Below are 20,330 nucleotides of genomic sequence, written 5' to 3'. Positions count from 1 at the left end.
CAGCACTGTGGTGTAATGCGGATAGGAGGATTCTCGTTCCATATGTCTTTCAGCGGGGTACAGAGCGGCTACCACTGACCATGCGAAACACGCATTGTCCGCTGATAGCACATTAACAACCGCTCTTTTTACCATAATTTTTTGCGGTAATTTGACATGGCATCCAGCGCGCATAGGATTATACTTGTTGATATTTACTGTCAAATCTATTATCCGCGACAATGCCCAGCCGCTATCGCGTTCCTGGAACTCTTCTAGCGATGCTAGCGTGGGCTCGATTACGCGGCGCTCGTACCACTCGCGTACATCGGACGTGCGAAAGAGTTCAAAGTTTCTCGTATTAATACTTTTATTGGCACGTTTGTCACCGGACACAAATTCGCCGTTGAAAACAGTGTTCACTTTTACACTGATGTGTCTCTGCAGCACATTCTCCATGTTCTCGACTACAATGTCTGCTGCATTTTTCAAAAACTGACGCGGTTCGATATAGTCGACGTTAATTACCGCACCGGTAAGTATACGGCTATCGAACGCCGTATCGATCTCGCGCCAAACGAGTCTTTGCGCGTTATTGCCGCCGCCGCTGCCACTAGGTATGGATCCACCACTAAACATGGATTCACCGACATACTGTCTCTGCAAGCGCACCTTCGCACCCTCGAGTCGCGCTATTCTCGCCACGAGAGATTGCCTATGTCCAATCGAGAGACGCGGACGCTTGGCACGGCTGCGTTCTTCCAGCTCTTCGATAAATTCTTCGCACTCTTGCAGCCATCCGAAATATTCGCCCAAGGTGCCGACTTGGCGGGAACGCTCCAACAGGTCGCGCTCAATGTTCTCCATTTTTTTATGTCTGGCACTTTTTCACACTTTTAACCTCAGCCTACTTTCGCTGACATTCGCTGCAATCCCTGATCATCGGTGCTGGACCGTCAATATGCGTTCGCATCCACGGCCGATTGTAATGTTCGAGGCAGCGACGATATGTCTGAACCTCCGGATCCGTCTTGATATGCTCTGGAAGCTTGTCCCACAAATGCTCTACGAAATATCCGCACTTTTGTAGTAAAACAATCTTCGGAATATATTGTAACTGTTCGGCACTTAAACTGAGAATGTCGGAAGCACTTGATAGCATGACAAACATCTTGAATGAAGAGAGCGTGCGCTCGCCAGTGGTACTATGGCCCGGCAGCGGCATCGGTTCTCGTTATATATCCCAATCAACCCTTTGTTCGTCAACGTACGAACGAGAAAAATTTAGATGACGTAAATTTTCGGCGCTTGTTTTGTTTATAAATTCCTGCAGCCGCTGGTTATCGGCGCTGGTATTTCTTAGAAATATACGTATAGATCATGTATCAACCCCCTTGATTGTCGGCGTATGCCAAGCGGTGGCCCTTCTTAAAATTTGATTATCTTAGATTTTCAGAGAACTGATTGTCGGCGCTCGGATCCAAGCGGCCCTTCTTAGAATTTAATTATATTTCTTAGAAATATACAGATAACGTATGGGGGAAGAAACGCAACCCCCTTGATTGTCGGCGCATGCCAAGCGGTGGCCCTTCTTAGAATTTGATTATATTTCTTAGAAATATACAGATAACGTATGAGGAGAAGAAACGCAACCCCCCCCTTCCCCCCGATTGTCGGCAGCCCTTTTGTAATAGATATTGTTTATCTTTTGTTTATAAACATAAACGTATGAAGAGAAGAAACGCACTCCCCCCCCCCCGATTGTCGGCAGCCCTTTGTAATAGATATTGTTTATCTTTTGTTTATAAACATAGATAAGCTTATCTGCTGATAAGACCCCCCGCCCGCGTGACGTCATACCCACTCGCCCCGAAAAACCCCCCCGCCCCGCACCCCCCTCAGAGGACCCGGGTTAGAACCCCCCTAGTATTCCTACTATTAGTGACTAAAAATTCAAAAACATGCACAAATAAAGCTTATTTATTTATTTTAATAATTTCATTTCCTAGACCCAATGGATCAGATTGGAAGCCACAGAATAGGTCGCGCATATGCAGTGACCATTTTATTGGAAATAAAAAGTCAGAAGACCCTCGTAGTCCCAGCTACAATCCCACTATTTTCCCAAGTATTTATAAAAAAAAATATACTTCAGACAATGTTGCTCTTGGGCGATATCAACGTTTTTTAAAAAGATCATCTAAAGAGTTTGATAAAGAAGATTTGATTAAAAAGAAGAAAAATATTGAATTTAAAAAGGAAGAAGATTGTAATCTTTTAATTCAGCAAGATTCTTTAGAAGAAAATGAAAATAATATTCTTGGATCTCGGACACTTGATCAAGAATGTCAAGTACAAATTATGTGTGAAAAATTAGACTCTGAAAGATCAAGCATGCGTGTATTTATATGCAATCGATATATTTATAATGATAGTACAAAGTGTTCTGTAGAAACACAAACATGTTGCCCAGAAGAGCCAAAAATAATATACAATAGAAAAAAAATGGCTGAAAAAAGTTGTGGAAATCAAGTTTCATATGTAGATAAATGTGTTGGAACATCTGGTTTATTAAAATGTGAAAATGGTTTTCATGGTCTAAAAAGTATAAAAACTGATAGAGAAATGCTTGATTTGGCTGGAGTGACGTTAGCAAATTTTTCATTATTGTTAAAAATTATTATTGCAAATGAACAATATAATTATAAAAAAATTAATGAAGAAAATAGATTGCTTATATTTTTGTTTAAAATGAAATGTGGATTAAGTTTTTCAGCCTTAAGTGTGCTATTTAATATAAATAGAACAACAGTAACAAGAATATTTTATTCTGTGCTTCAGCATTTGAGCAGTGCTTGTCAAAATTTTATTACATGGCCTAGTCGACACATCGTAGATGAAACTATGCCCAAATGTTTCAAAGAAAATTATTCTAAATGTAGAGTTATTATTGACTGCACAGAGTTTTTGGTTGAGACACCTTCTTCTATTGAACATCGAGTGTTCTTTTACTCTCAATATAAAAAAGGATACAGATTAAAAATTTTAGTTGGTTGTACTCCATCAGGATTTATTTCTTTTAGATCAAAATGTTTTGGTGGACGTGCAACAGATTCACAAATAACAATAGAATCTGGAATATTAAATTTACTTGAAGAAAATGATCAAATTCTTGCTGACAAAGGATTTCCTCAAGTTAAAAACAAATTGGATGACGAAGGAAAAAATGTTTTACTAGTTATGCCTCCTTTTTTGAAGAATGGAACTTTCTCAGAAGAGGAAGTAGAAGAAACTTATAGAGTAGCTAGTATACGTATTCACATAGAGCGTATAATGCAACGTCTTCGAACCTATCATATTTTAAATAAATTCACCCTAAATATGCTACCATATTGTGACGACATCATTACCATGTGTTGTGTGTTGGTGAATCTGCAACCGCCAATCATAGCAGATCAGGATAACAATTAAATCTCATTAATAAATAATAATAGTAAATTCTTATTAAATTTTATTATATATATTTTGTTTTATGTGTTAGATTATAATTTATGCATTATATAAATATTAAAATATGAACAAAATTATAACTTAATAATAATTTTTCTCTTACAATTTAAAAAAATTTAATATATAAAATTATTTAGTATTAATATTTTTACTTTAGATTAAAAAATGTAACAATATCAACGCTATTTAAAATTTATAACTTTTAAAAAACAATATTGCTTTAAATAATTTAAACAACAAAAACTTATTATAAATTATTAGTTATGTAAGAATTATATAATGCATTTAAATAATATTGAAAATAAAAATTTTGTATTTTAGGAACCACTTGTTGCAAGAATATTTCATCTCTTAAAACTGTTCCTAAACAGCTATCCTTTCTAGACCATACATATAAATGACACATATGCAGTCCTGTTACATACATTTGAATCTGACATTGAGTATAATACGAATGAGAAGCTTTCAGTTTTATCTCATTATTTTCATTAAAGTATAAATAAGATACATTAAATGTATTTTTTGTTGCATCAAAAATTGGTTTATAACTACAAGATGAAGGACATTTTATTTCTAAAATTTTTAAATCATTCGTATCAATTACAATGCCATCAACACTCGCACAAAGCCATGGTTGAAGTGGATTTACAAATAAACCTAATATTTGAACATTTTTATTGTATTTATTAATATAATCACATATAGCTTTTTTTTCATTTTTCTTTCCATATTCTAAAGACGCTATTTTCAAATTTTTAGGTTTCAAAAGCTCAATTGCTAGTTCATTTTTATCTTTTTTTTTATTACATTTTATACTATGTGCTTTAGTCGCACTTATTCTTGCACATCTTGCATCAAACCATTCTTTGCATTCACTTTGATCTTTGGTTCTTATGCACAAATGTAATAATTGATCATTTGTAAGTCTCACATTTATATTATAAAAGTCGTCTAACTTAACATCCATCACAATGTTTGTTGTACCATAAATTATATTATGTTTAGTTAAATATATTAATTTAAAAATTGTTTCTTTCATTTGATTAACATTAAAACTTTTTATAACATTGTCTAAAATAACTATTATAATTTGTTTTACAATACTTTCAGTTTCTGTTATATTACTTGCCTGTAAAATTCTTAATAACGCACAATCGCTTTTCACATCTGATATCTAAAGATTAAAAGGAATTATTACTTTATTCTTGTAATATAGCTTTTTCTTGAATTCTCTGGAAACTATTAGTGGCTTGGAGTACATTTCTTTACCAAGTTGATAATCTGAAGGCTTTCCCCATTCTTGATGTATAGATGTTTTTGTTGCACTCCTATCAGAATTTACATACCATATTAAAGCATAAATATGTTTGCATTTCTTTCCTGCATTTGACACACAATTACAAGAAACAAGAAGCACATGACGATTGTTATCCAACTAAAAAACATTTAATCAGTTATAAAAAATATAAATTAAATTATTAAATATCAATCATGTCAATATTTACCTCTAAACTAACTTTGTAGGGGTGTAAAGTGACAGAAGTTTGACGTATGACACTACCTGTTATCAAAATACCATCATGTCATTTGTATATTTTTCTTCTACTCTTTGAACATGAGATATAGCTAATTTTTTCCCTTTTACGATAGTTTGAGGATGAAAATCAATTGAATGAGTAATTCCTTTAAATCCTGTTCTCAAAATTATATTCATTTTGAACAATTTATCAGTCTAAGAAGAAAAATAAAAAAATTGTTATTGGTTAAGATAATATTTTTCTCAGTTTACAGAGGTTAATATTTAATATATTTTATGAAATAAAAATCATATAGTATTAATAATTAGATTATTATAGTAGTTAAAAGAATTAAAGTAATTAGTAAAATTATATAGTACTTACAATATTTGGATTGTATATGTAATTATTATAGTATATTGAAAACTTTTATTTTAATTCTCCTTATATATTTCATAAATTGTTTCAGTCTAAGTATTATATTTTACCGTTAGTCGGCGCCACATGTAATCATGCACAAAGCGAATACGACGTCAACACTAAATCAGCGTTAGGTAAGTTTGTATATTATAATTCTGTTTACATAAATGCGTACTTGTATAGGTTATTAATAAAAAATAAAAATTAAATAAAATATTTACATTTTCTAACGATGCAACTTTCTTATAGGAACTGTGCACTCAGGATTAGGGTATACATCTGTTAACAAGTATCTGCAATGTTTGAATATACCAAACATGTGTTCGACCTCGTACAAACGACATGAGAGAGAGAGAGATCGGACCTATAATCGAATTAGTTGCAAAACAAAGCTGTCAGGAAGCCACAGAATTGGAACGATCTTTAACAATAAAAAATGCAGCATTTCTAGAAAAAGTTTTGTAAGTCTTGGCGTTTCAGGATTTTAAATTGCACAAATCAATAATTATTGTATACCTAAGACTTTTTCATACTGAAATCTAGTTTTTTCATATTTACTTTTTATTTTTATCTTTACATTCTTTTAATAATGAATTTCATAATTACATGCTTATAGAATATAAATAAATATATAAATGATGTAAATAAGTAGGTAAAAAAAGGCGACCAGTTAAGGGGCACGCCATTAACAAAAATTATCTATTGCAAACCCATGTACAATAGAATTGTATGAAAAATTATCGATTATAAACCCATGTACAATCGTAACAAAAGTAATGAAATAAAAAAAAAATTGCGCCAAGTGAAAGTAGAAACTTGTACCAGTGGAAAATTAAAGTTGCAGACATATATAGAGTCGTATAATGAATCAATAAAAATTTAAATTTGCAAATGTAGAATTGTATCATAAAAAAACTTATCTTTTAAAAAAAAAGATAAACAAGATGCCAAGTCCATGCGCCATGTGAAAAAGTGTTAAACAAAAAAGTATTTTTAAGTAAAAAAATCTATCAATTGACAAAAATTTATGTTCTAAAATTAATATCTCTACAAAAAGTAATGTCCAATTATTGCGCGAATAAATAAACATTTTTATAAAAAATTAAAATTTAAAAACTTATGCAAATTTAAAATTAATATAAAATAAAAAGAAATAAAAAAATTTTAGTTAAAAAAACTGGGCGCGCTGCAATGAGTTTAAAAGTAACAATTTAATTTTAATATCATTAGAATATTATTTAGCAGCGCGCCCAGTTTTTTTAACTAAAATTTTTTTATTTCTTTTTATTTTATATTAATTTTAAATTTGCATAAGTTTTTAAATTTTAATTTTTTATAAAAATGTTTATTTATTCGCGCAATAATTGGACATTACTTTTTGTAGAGATATTAATTTTAGAACATAAATTTTTGTCAATTGATAGATTTTTTTACTTAAAAATATTTTTTTGTTTAACACTTTTTCACATGGCGCATGGACTTGGCATCTTGTTTATCTTTTTTTTTAAAGATAAGTTTTTTTATGGTACAATTCTACATTTGCAAATTTAAATTTTTATTGATTCATTATACGACTCTATATATGTCTGCAACTTTAATTTTCCACTGGTACAAGTTTCTACTTTCACTTGGCGCAATTTTTTTTTTATTTCATTACTTTTGTTACGATTGTACATGGGTTTATAATCGATAATTTTTCATACAATTCTATTGTACATGGGTTTGCAATGGATAATTTTTGTTAATGGCGTGCCCCTTAACTGGTCGCCTTTTTTTACCTTTTTTTAAAGGTGAGTTTTTAGAGATTATATCATTCATTTTTGTATATGATAAGCATCTTTAAATAAATAAGCAAATTCAATTGGCATTTTCTTATTACAGGTACATATATATCCAATAATTAATATACAAAATTAAATATTATTTATCACATAATTTGTATCAAAATAATATATTTTTAAAAATTTATTTTAAATTTATTTAATCATTTTTATCATTGTGATTGTAGTGGCAAGGATCTTATTGCTCAGTGTCATTGTAAGCATCTGGCCTGTATATACCATAATATATTGTGTAATACATTGGCTAAGTATGACAATATGGATTTTGATAGATTCCCATGGAATATTGGAATTTTGTCGGACTTGCAGTCATCCACCATATATGCAGCCTACAATTAAAGAACGCATTTATTCCATATTATTTGCTTCCGTTATTGGCATAGTGCACATTTTTATATATCTCAATGCTGTAGATAGCAAAACATTTTGAAAACATCTATCTTTCTATGTTATCTGCTTTTTTGAAAATATTGCAGCAAATTTATTATGGCAATATGCTTGTCCTCCTGCAGTTAAAGAGGCTTAGTACTTTAATATAATCTTTATTATTTGTATCATTTCCTTTTTCTTGAGAATTACAGCAATGCTTTTGTACTATATTGTCTTGCATCCCTCAAAAAGACAACATACTTCAAACGCACCAGTTCAAGCAATGTAACTTTGATATTTATTTACTTTAAAAAATGAGAGATAAACTATACAATATGCAATTAACCTTATCTTATGACTTTTATAAATCTTATGATAAAATCTAACTCTCTCTTAATCTTTATTATGAAAAGAATCTCGGTATTATATGAAATAATTTCATTGTATAGTTTAACTTTCAAAAATTTTGCAAAATAAAATAACTCATACATTGTATTTCTACCATATATATAAAAAAAGATAGGTAAATATAAATAAATAAATATATATTTATGATATAAATAAATATATATTTATATATATATATATATATATATATATAAAATGTTGGATTTTTATTATATATATATAATTTTAAAAAATCTTTTTTATATGCTATTGAATTTTAATACATACAATTTTGATTATATGTATTTTAATTGATTATACTTATAAGTATTTTTATATTATCTTAAAAAGACTGCATAGAATTATTTGTGCGACACTCTTATATGTATGTATAATTAATAGGGACCAACTACACATTTTTTTTTCCACTGAATAAAAACAATCTCAATATTAAAATTAAATGATAAAAAAGATACTGTGATATTATATTGATGAGAAATGTACATTTATAATTGTATTAAATATAAAAATAAACATGCTAACAATTACTATATATACATATTTTCATAATTATCAAACTTAAAAATATAATATTGTTACCAAAGAAGAAAGCACTATTTAAAAACTCTAAAAGTTCATAATTTGTTAAATTAGTAATTAAATACTGCATCTTGTATAATTTTTAAGCTTTATTCTTTTATTTTTCTTTATTTAATTGAATAGATATTAACATCCAATGTAGCATACAGATTAAATTAACAACCAAAGAAATAAATCTTAACTTTGAAATATATTTTTGTTTCTTTTAAATATCAATCAACTGGATTTTGTACTACTATTAATATGAATTCTTTATCTGGTGCCATCATAATTTTATGTTTTTTGCTACGTATGCGCAAGAAAGTTAAATCATTTGTTGGATTCAAGTCACGTACGACAGAACGAGCTTTATCTGACAATTGGCTTATCAAACCTGCGTATTGAACTGTTGTCGTATTATCTAATGTTGACTTTATAGGAATACCTAAAACAGATATAATTTTATAAATTTTTGTTTACAACTACAAGTAAATCATGAAATTATTTCATCGAAATTTATTAATAAAATTTTTATTTTAAATATTCCAATAACGGAAGCAAATCATATGGAATAAATGCGTTCTTTAATTGTAGGCTGCATATGTGGTGGATGACTGTAAGTCCGACAAAATTCCAATATTCCATGGGAATCTATCAAAATCTATATTGTCATATTTAGCCAATGTATTACGCAATATATTATGGTATATACAGGCCAGATGCTTGCAATGACACTGAGCAATAAGATCCTTGCCACTACAATCACAATGATAAAAATGATTAAATAAATTTAAAATAAATTTTAAAAAATATATTATTTTGATACAAAGTGTGTGATGAATAATATTTAATTTTGTATATTAATTATTGGATATATATGTACCTGCAATAAGAAAATGCCAGAAAAATTGTAAAATAGTTCCTATAGCACTGATATTAGATTTATCTTGTTAAGCTAATCGAATGCTGCGATGATAACTAGCCATTGCCCAACCCATGCTCACAAGTGAGCTGATAATGCTACCTGCTTGATGTACAACTGAAAAAAATATAGAAGCTAATTAAGAAAATTATTAAAAATATATGCATACTCATACATAGGCATTTATATAAGATTTATATAATTGAAATATTATTGAAATAATAGCAAAATATCTGATTTTGTATCACAGACTGTAAACTTGCACATAAATTATTATGACAATAAATTTGCAAATAATAACATTAAAATTGAATGTAAACATTGAAATTGAAAATATCTAACCCCGCACGCTGTCAATATAGCGGAGGGCAACTATCGCCGTCTGTTGTAAAACGTGCGAGATGGACATTTCCAATACATGCATCTATTCATGTGTTGTGTACGTGTGATATATGTGTGCGCATGTGTTGTATACGTGTGAATACGTGTGAATACGTGTAGCACGATACTACTATGTTTGCGTGGTCGATGATGATAATAATGATGACGGGGACGTTTCTTAAAAGAAATTTTTCATATTTCGACTTTGCAATTATATATCTCTGCTTACAAATCACGTAGAGCAGAAATAAAGACACTTTTATTATATAATTCAAACTCAATATATCGATTAAGTCTAGTATAAACTCGATTGCTTCAGCCGTTATTGAGAATTCGAAATATTATAAAGACTCAAATGTCCGACTCGCGTTAAGATACACGGTGTCTCGGCTACGCCCTTAACTGGTCGCGAGACACTACCGTGTCTCTTGATATATAAATATAAATAATAAGTACAATAAAAATATAAAATATAAAAAAATATAAATACAAATTTCAAATAATTGTATATGGTTATTATAAAATGACAAATAAATGTGAGAAATTATATGTATATATGTAGAAATTATGTATGTAAAATTCTTATCCTTTTATTCATTATTAAATGTACAATTATATATCTATAGGCCTAAGATCTTCAAAGTGGATTTTTAGTAAGAAGTATAGAAAAATCCGAAGATTCAGTTCTATCAACGAAAGAAACCAATAATTCGAGTGAACTTCCGGAAAACTATAACACATCAGACGAATCGACCGATGAAATAATGAGCGATTTAGTACGAATCTTCGTGTCGTATGACATGGGTTGGAGCAAACGAGGCTAAGGGCGTCAGTATGACAGTTTGAATGGTTACGCTGCTATGATTGGTACGCAGTCTGGTAAAGTCTTAGATTTTGCAACGAAAAACAGGCAGTGCCGTTTATGCTATTTAGGGCAAGCGAAGGAAATGCATGACTATCGTTTAAATTTCTACGGCAGTGCCAAGGCAATGGAGCCTGATACTGCAGCTCAACTAGTGGTTAATAGCACAATTTTGAACTCGAAAAATGTTTAAGTTGGAGTTTTTATAGGTGATGATGATAGTTCAAGTATCTGCGCTGTGAGAAACGCATGCAATCACTCCGTTGTGAAGCACTCAGATAAAAACCACACTTCGAGAGGTGTGACAAATATGTTGTACAAAATTGACAAGAGAAGTGATCCTAATAAAGAGCTGACGTCAGAAGCTATCAAATATCTACACAGATGTTTTACATATGCTGTATCCCAGAATAAAGGAAATCCGGATAATTTGGCTGCCGCAATTAGATACATCCCATTCTATGCTTTTAACATACATGCTAATTGTGAAGATTGGTGCAATTATTCAAAGGTTCTGGAAAATTACACAAATACAACCGTTCTTGGTGGTTTTCAAAACGAACGTTTATTTGAAGAATTAAAAGAACTGTTTAATAAATTGGCAAATAATGCAGATAAATTCTCGACTGGCGCTTCGAGCCAGGCTAATGAAAGCCTAAATAGCATTATGTCAAGGAAAGCGCCAAAAGCCATTTGCTATAGTTTTTCCGAATCTGCTGATTTTAGATATGCATCCGCGGTTGCCCAGAAAAATTACGGTGAAAAGTATGTACAAGAGGTATATAAAAAGTACGAATTAAGTCCAGGATCACATCTATCTAAACACGTAGAAAGATGTGCGAAATCAGCTCGGATAAAAGCGATGAAAGCGAAGACACCGGTTTTCAAAGCGCGAAGACGACTTCTCAGTAAACAAAGATCTCAATTACGAAACAGACGGGATCATCTCGAAGGTGAAACTTACAGCAGTCACATCGGTCTATTGAGCATGCCTGCAGTAGAAACTGACCGTGATATATCGTCTACTGAGTTGCCAAGCTTAGTAAATAATTTCGAGCACGACAATATTTTCACAGCTTTGGTTTTTTTCGATCTGGAAACTGCGGGTTTAAAACTGACTTGCGAAGTCTTACAGATTGCTATGAAATGTGGAAGCAAAACGAATGAATATATAAGGCCGAACGAAAATATATCTTTAGCTGCTTCGAAAGTCAATGGATTAACCAACAAAGGACACGATCTGTTTTTACACGGAAGAAGCGTACCTGCAAAGCAATTGCACGTAGTCGCAAACGAATTGCTCCAATTTTTAAAGGATTTAGAGAAGCCTTGCGTGTTAATTGTACATAACTGTGCCTTTGATGCTCCACGACTTATACGTCTTATCAATTATGTAGGTCTCGTTACAGAATTTACCCACGTTATTGATGGATTCGTAGACACTCTGCCACTTTTTAGGAATAAGTTTCTCGGTGAAGATTGCAGTTTAGTAAAGCTGGCAGCTCGAAATTTTGCCCTACATCCACAAAAAGCTCACGATGCAATGTATGATGTAATAATGCTACAGAACGTGACCTTTCATAACTTCACAGTCGACGAATTACTTATTAATAATAAAAAATACGTAGAAATGTTGCAATACGATGAAAATTTAAAATCACTCGCACCTTTGGCAGGTTTTGTTTCTGACAAAATAAGAAAAAAAAATGGCTAATGCAGATATTAGCTACGTACTATTACAACATACCTACAGTCAAGGAAAGAAAAAGATTATATCACTGCTTGAAAAGAAAGAGAATGAAAAAAAGCAAGTAATTAAAACAAAAAAAATGCTGAATATTATTATAAGTCATTTCGAATAATTGTTTGTGATATGTATGCTGTAAGCTATATTTAAGCTATTTAAGCGTTATGTTTTCACATATTATGTTGCTGCGTTATAAAGTTTAATAGCATATCTATTTAATAAAATATATTAATTTCTTATATATTTTTTATTTAACAAGTTTAATTTACTTATCACTTATTTAAAAATTTTAAATTTGTTCAATTTACAATAAACAAATTTTAATTCGTATATATATTACGTGTCCTTATTTGATTTTACATTATTCCTATATGTAATGATAAAAAATATTATTAATAAAATAATAAAATAATGCGTCGATTATTTCACTATTCTGATTGAATTAGGGCCCCATTCACATCAGGGCCGACTCACTGCGACGTTGCCATTTGTCGAAGCGTCCACGATAGTTTTATGCAAAACAGTTACAATATGCTGTTTTATTTATACAATTTCTTGATAACTATGTAGACAAATGATTTCAATTTTCGTCAAAGTTCTTCATAAATGTATCCTAAAAAAATCATAAAAATGAAAAGGTCAGGCCATGTTCAAAAGAAGGTACTCAAAAATTTAAACCTTTCAAAATTTAAACGATCTACTAATAAATTATCACGAAAAGTAACTGATATGTTATTCAAGGTGCCAGTTTAAAGTGAACATACGTAAAGTGTATATTATCTAAATTTAGTAATAATATATTACCATGAAAAGTAACTGTGATATTTTATTCAAGGTGCAAGTTCACATTGAACATACATACATATAAGTAAAACTGATTACAATTTGATTCTAGAAAATAAGTGCGATATGTTATTCTTAGTGCACAAAATATAATTGTCGTTTATAGAGATTTGATTTGAAATTCGTACTAGCCCGTACAATGAAAAATAATTGCTCGTAATTCCAGAGTACCAATTTGTTAATGACTCAGAAAAATAACATGGCGGCCTGCTCTCAAAAAACTATGATGTTTTTTGATGTCCATTTAGAAATAATGTCGAAGCTCTTACAGAATAATTACTACAACATTTGAAGTACGAAAAGTATTACATTAGAAGAAGATTAGATTAGAATAAGGATTCAACGTATTTTTAAAAGCTCTACACACAACGAAGTGAATATACAAAACTATATACAAATACCTTTTTCTTCTGTGTTTCTGAAGAAAATTGTAAGTCAAATGAAACCTTGCTATTCAAAACCTATTCTTCATGATCGCAAGACACTATTTTCTATTTAAAAGACGTCTGCTAAAATTTTAATAAATAGATATTATTTATGATAGAAATGAAGAATTTGTGCTTTACAGTATATGGATAGTACATGGTTATTTCAAACACTGAACCGATGCATACAACAAAACTTTTCTCTGTCTATTCAAAAAATCACTGATAATGTTAAATCCCAATCATATATGCCACCTTGCCTAGGTTAATGATGGTCATTAACGGGAAATTTTACTAAAGAAAGATTGGAGATTTTTAATTTATACAATTTTCACAACTCTTATTTCAATTATTTATTCTATCCATCGAAAGTTTTTTGAGAGCAGGCCGCCATGTTATTTTTCTGAGTCATTAACAAATTGGTACTGTGGAATTACGAGCAATTATTTTTCATTGTACGGGCTAGTATGAATTTCAAATCAAATCTCTATAAACGACAATTATATTTTGTGCACTAAGAATAACATATCGCACTTATTTTCTAGAATCAAATTGTAATCAGTTTTACTTATATGTATGTATGTTCAATGTGAACTTGCACCTTGAATAAAATATCACAGTTACTTTTCATGGTAATATATTATTACTAAATTTAGATAATATACACTTTACGTATGTATTCACTTTGAACTGGCACCTTGAATAACATATCAGTTACTTTTCGTGATAATTTATTAGTAGATCGTTTAAATTTTGAAAGGTTTAAATTTTTGAGTACCTTCTTTTGAACATGGCCTGACCTTTTCATTTTTATGATTTTTTTAGGATATCAGTTACTTTTTAAAGTACAAATATATAGAGCAGTTTTCTAGTAATTCAAGTATCACAAATATATGTATTTTCGATTCTTATCACATAACTTTGTATAAGTAACAATTTATGCAATACAGTTCAAAATAATTGAAATATATATGGTATATATGTACATATATAAAATATATATATATATTATAGTATACATATATATTTTATTTAATCATATATGTAAATGTTTGTATAATTATAATAACTTTTAACGATACATTGCACATTTATTTCAATTGCAACAGAATGAATTTATATTCTTGTATGAATATTGAAAATAAAGAATGGGCCCCTCCATCGCCCATTCTCGTGAGAACGCAACCATATATAATATTTTTCTTCGTCTCTCCGATTTTAACACGACATATGGTACATATTTCTGTCTGATAATTTTTTTCTGGATGATACTTTTTGAAATGTCATGAAGCCTAGGTCAAATAAGAAACTTATTGCACTCGTTTTAATGCAGCGCTTACAGCAGCTTTTATAAAGCGCCAGAGCAGCCGATATTTTAGTTTGGCGCTTACGGCAACTTTTATACAGCACTAGAACAATTGATGTGTTAATGTAGCGTTTACGGCAGCCTTTATACAGCGCCAGAACAGCCGATGTTTTATTTCGGCGCTTACGGCAGGCTTTATACAGCGCCATTATTTAATCTGTTCTAAGAACAATATGTATGCCCCTTGTGCTCCTTTGGGCCATTTTTTCTTGAACACTTCCATATCATTAGAGTAATACCATTCCGATTTTGTGTCAGCTCTCAACATACACGTGTAGTGACCATGATTCATTTCTTCACCTTCGTGAAATATAGCGCTTATTACCTTGTACTTTTTTTTATTAATCGTGATATTACTCGTCGGCACGGCGGTAATCCGATTGTTGATAATTTTTTTAGAAGCACCGTTTACAAAAGTATATATATTGAGCTGTATTACTACGACGGATAAAGTTGATTCGATTACGGTTTTATTTTTCAACACGGTACCCTTACATTCGTTACAATTGCCGTTTCCCATTTAGAAAATTCTACATTAATTAAACTTTGTAGAGTGACACCTTTTTTCCTTTTTAATGTCGAATGTATAGGTAATATTAACAAACTACTGCTTTCCAGCTTACATTCCAGCTTTCGTTCCAGTTACATTCTAATTACATTTGACATTCAAGCAACATGTTACGTGCTTTAATTCGAGTTCTAATACATCATTGATGTCGGAATACGTCGACATTTTAGAACCGTAAAAAATTCTGAAACATCTTGTTGTGTTCGTTCTTCGAAGCGTTTTCCGACAGATCTTCTAACCGCTTGAATGTTGCAATATTTACGTTCACCATACGCGCAGATGGCATCAGTCAATGCATTCGATGCTTTATTTTTCAGTATTTGTTGCCTAATACGTACGCAATGAAACGCACATTGTAATATTACATTAGCGTAACACGAAACAGCATCGTTATTGCAAAGGCCATATATTTTCCACGTAACTATACTTTCTGGTTCTTCACAATCATAATTCTGCACATCATCAATGATATTAGGGATAGCCCATCGACGATCGTACATTTTCACAACCTTTTTCTCGGACGGATTGATTTGTGGCAGTTCAGATTTGAATATAGATCTCAGTCGATTATATTCTACAATGGCTCTCGAGTTTGCTTTAACTGATGCTGGATTGAAATTTATCAAATGTAGGCCTTCCAATTTACTTACTCGTGACAAACCTACATAGGCTTGACCATCACTGAATACAGTCGTTCCTAAATCCATCATTGCATTGTTACATGTAATTCTTTGACTTTTGTGTATAGTTATTCCATAACTGAGAGACAATGGAAATTGTTTCCGATGTACCACTAATTTGTGGAATACTTCAAATTTAATATCTACTTTCGTTATTGCGATTTCTTTGTTATCCGAAATAACTATTTTGATGGAATCAATACAATTGCCGTCAGCAGAGCGATTAACTGCAATTACATTGCCTATCGTTCCATTGACAAGTCCCAAAGTTACGTCAATGTTTCGTCGAATCATCACTTTAGCGCCAATTTTAATCGCTATTACTCTTTCAATGCCAGCTGTTTCAGACACTTTATCATCTTTGTCTTCCAAAATTTTATGCACCTTCTTTTTCATTGCTGGAGCACAGTCGACATCATCTTCTGCTATCAGTAGAATTTCATCGCTGTCGATTTTATCGAGCATTGCTGTGTTCAAAACCTTGCACAAATAACACGTGGGCAATAAACAAATTGTATCAATCGGTAATTGATTCATATAAGTGCAAAGTTCATTTAATCTTTTGTCGCAACTACTTTCTTTAAAATTGATTTTTCTAGACTGAAGAACATTGATGTCAGAATCCGTTACTAAATTTATTCGTATTCTAGAAAGTATATCACGATATGTATTGTCGCATCTTTGTCGCATATTAATCAAAAGTTCGTCGTACTCGAACAATCTCCACAAATCACATCCATCCATGGTACCTAAATACTTCTAAATCTCTGATCGAGACATTTTAACAAACGAAAATTGTCCTTTTACAGGAGGAAGCTGCAACAAGTCCCCAAACAGGAGAATGTGTTTTCTGCCAAAGAAACCATCATCTGTATCTGTCGTATCAAAGATTTCACATAATCGTAGATTGATAAACATAAGTGTCACATTTGAAATCATGGATACTTCATCGATTATAAATAATTCGACATTCTTTAATTTGTCTCTCAAAGTTTTCAAGACCATGTCTGACAATTGCGTATATTTTGGTGTAGATTCATGACTAACGGGTAGTTGAAACATTCTATGGATTGTCAAGCCATCGATATTGAATGCTGCGATACCCGTGGGAGCAGATATGGCAGTCGTTTTTTCCAAATTTATTCTGATCCAATGTTTAATCGTTTCAATTAGAAAACTTTTCCCTGTACCACCCTCGCCACTTACGTACAGTCGTAGAATCTGATTCTTATCTTGTAAAACTTGGCATACTCCATCAAAGACTCTTTTCTGGTCTTCGTTCAATTGCGACATCATTTGCGATAAATCAATCGGGTCGTCAATCTTACCAAAATCTTCCAGATCTTTCATCGCGTCGTCAGCTTCTATCGGATTACAATCCAGTTCATCGTCATCGGATTTGTCTCTGTCTGCTGTTTTCAGATAATTTTCGCGCTTCTCGATTAATTCAGCAACGATCTCAAAAGCTTTCTGTATTTCTTCGAGCCTTTCGTGATATTTCATTACCTTCGTTAAAACAGACTCTGAATTCTTAAAGGCCGTCCCACATAACGTACATTATTCAATATTAACAAATTGGAACTCTGGAATTACGAGTAATTATTTTTTATTGTACAAACTAGGTTTAAATTTTTGAGGACCTTCTTTTGAACATGGCTTGACATTTTCATTTTTATGATTTTTTGGAGATAGGGTGAGAGAGGACGAATGAGGGTAAGAGAAGACGAGATAGGCGAAAGAGGGTGAAAGAGGACGAAATTGGGTGAAAGAAGGCGAAAGAGGACGAAAGAGGACGAAAGAGGGTGAAAGAGGACGAAAGAGGGTGAAAGAGGGTGAGAGAGAATGAAAGAGAGTGAGAGGACAAAGGAGAGTGAAAGAGGACGAAAGAGGGTGAGAGGTTGAAAGAAGGTGAGAGAGAATGAAAGAGAGTGAGAGAGGACAAAGGAGAATGAAAGAGGATGAAAGAGGGTGAGAGAGGGCTAAAGAGGGTGAGAAAGAATGAAAGAGGGTTAGAGAGGACGAAAGAGAGTGAAAGAGGACGAAAGAGGGTGAGAGGGAATGAAAGAGGATGAAAGAAAGACGAACAGGGTGAAAGGGAATGAAAGAGGGTGAAGAGAATGAAAGAGGGTGAAAGAGGACGAAACAGGTTGAAAGAGGACAAAAGAGGGTGAAAGAGGACGAAAGAGGGTGAAAGAGGGTGAGAGAGGACGAAGAAGGGTGAGGTAGGACGAAAGAGGGTGAAAGAGGGACGAAAGAGGGTGAGAGGACGAAATAGGGTGAAAGAGGGCGAAAGAGGGTGAAAGAGGACGAAAGAGGGTGAAAGAGGGCGAAAGAGGGTGAAAGAGGACGAAAGAGAGTGAAAGAGGACGAAAGGGGGTGAGAGGGAATGAAAGAGGGTGAAGAGGACGAAAGAGGGTGAAAGAGTGTGAAATGAGACAACAGAGGGTGAGAGAGAACGAAAAAACTGAAAAAATAGGACAAAAGAGGGTGAGTTAGGGCGAAAGAGGGGTGGGAGTGGGGGTGGGGGTGGGGTGACGGGATGTGGTAGAGAAAGGGGTGGGTGGAAGTTGACGGAGGTGTGAGTGAAAGGTGAGAAGAGATTTATATATATATAATCCTGATGACGTCAGCGGACGTGGACAGAGAAGAAGAAGAAGAAGACGACGTTACTTTATTTTTCATGAAAAACGTCACTTTTTGACCGCTTGTATCTCTAGAACGGCTTGACCGATTTTATTTCTTCTTGGCTCAAATTACTCGTGGCGATGCCGCCTTTTAGGTTATATTACGTGCAATTCAAAATTTTTTATATTTTAGTAGTTCTACACTCCCAAAAAATGGACTTTGATGGTGCAGGATAAGAGACTTGTAGTGTCTTTTTTAAGGTCTTTTAGGGTTTGAACACATGGCCGGAGACACTACCGCGTCTCCTGATCAAACATAGGGTAATATGCTAAGATATAGTGACAATAAGACAATTAAATTCAAACAATTTTTTCACGTTTATTATATAATCTCTAAAAACTCACCTTTAAAAAAAGGTAAAAAAAGGCGACCAGTTAAGGGGCACGCCATTAACAAAAATTATCCATTGCAAACCCATGTACAATAGAATTGTATGAAAAATTATCGATTATAAACCCATGTACAATCGTAACAAAAGTAATGAAATAAAAAAAAATTGCGCCAAGTGAAAGTAGAAACTTCCCACAAAACAATTTGATATACAATGTATATACATTTCATATACATTTATTTATATTGTATATACATAATATATACACATGTATTACAGCGTACATCCAATGTATATGAAATGTATATGCAAATGTTCCCCAGCGCATGTACATGGAATATCGTAAAAATATACATATGTACATGAAAAAACACATTCTATGTATATACTTCATGCATGTACATTTAATTTTTATGCACGTACATAGGATATACATAATACGTGCATAGGATGTAGATAGGATATACATAATACGTACATAGCATATACATAATATGTATATAAGATGTACATGCATAGGATGGCACATGCATAGGATGTACACAGGATATACATAATATGTACATATCATGTACATAATATGTATATAAGATGGACATGACACATGTACAAAATGTACATAGGCTGTACATAATACGTGCATAGCATATATACATAATATGTACAGAAGATGTACATGACACATGCATAGGATGATCATAATACGTGCATATTATGTATATAGGATGTATACATAATATATACATAGAATGTGCGTAACACATGCATAGGATGTATATAATACGTGCGTGGCATATACATATTATGTACATGCCACGCACGTATTATATGTGCATATAGCACGTACGTAGCATATCCAAGATGTTCCATTTTAAATGATTTACTTGAATATTTCTTAGAGACAACATTTTAGGGGAA

The 20,330-nt window shown here is 32.0% G+C and overlaps 1 protein-coding gene and 1 long non-coding RNA gene across 2 annotated transcripts; one reads left to right on the top strand and one right to left on the bottom strand.

Annotated features, from left to right (window-relative positions):
* Positions 1–4,527: 4,527 nt before the first annotated feature.
* On the bottom strand, positions 4,528–5,059 carry LOC146720252 (uncharacterized). Its single transcript, XR_014926154.1, has 3 exons — positions 4,995–5,059; positions 4,759–4,924; positions 4,528–4,663 (listed from the first exon to the last, which is right to left on the bottom strand). It is a non-coding gene; the product is annotated as an uncharacterized LOC146720252 (long non-coding RNA).
* A 6,018-nt stretch (positions 5,060–11,077) lies between these two features.
* On the top strand, positions 11,078–12,481 carry LOC146720251 (uncharacterized). Its single transcript, XM_085488875.1, has one exon. The coding sequence runs from the start codon at positions 11,078–11,080 to the stop codon at positions 12,479–12,481; it is 1,404 nt and encodes a 467-aa protein (XP_085345001.1).
* Positions 12,482–20,330: the final 7,849 nt, after the last annotated feature.

The sequence above is a fragment of the Nylanderia fulva genome, unplaced genomic scaffold, assembly GCF_048542155.1.
Source record: "Nylanderia fulva isolate GAGA-0341 unplaced genomic scaffold, ASM4854215v1 Scaffold730, whole genome shotgun sequence".
NCBI classification, from domain to species: domain Eukaryota; kingdom Metazoa; phylum Arthropoda; class Insecta; order Hymenoptera; family Formicidae; genus Nylanderia; species Nylanderia fulva.
This window is presented reverse-complemented; position numbering and strand designations above follow the sequence as displayed.

Bases quoted from the DNA above. Each gene is read 5' to 3' on its own strand.
- LOC146720251 (XM_085488875.1), top strand. From the start codon at position 11,078: ATGTTGTACAAAATTGACAAGAGAAGTGATCCTAATAAAGAGCTGACG.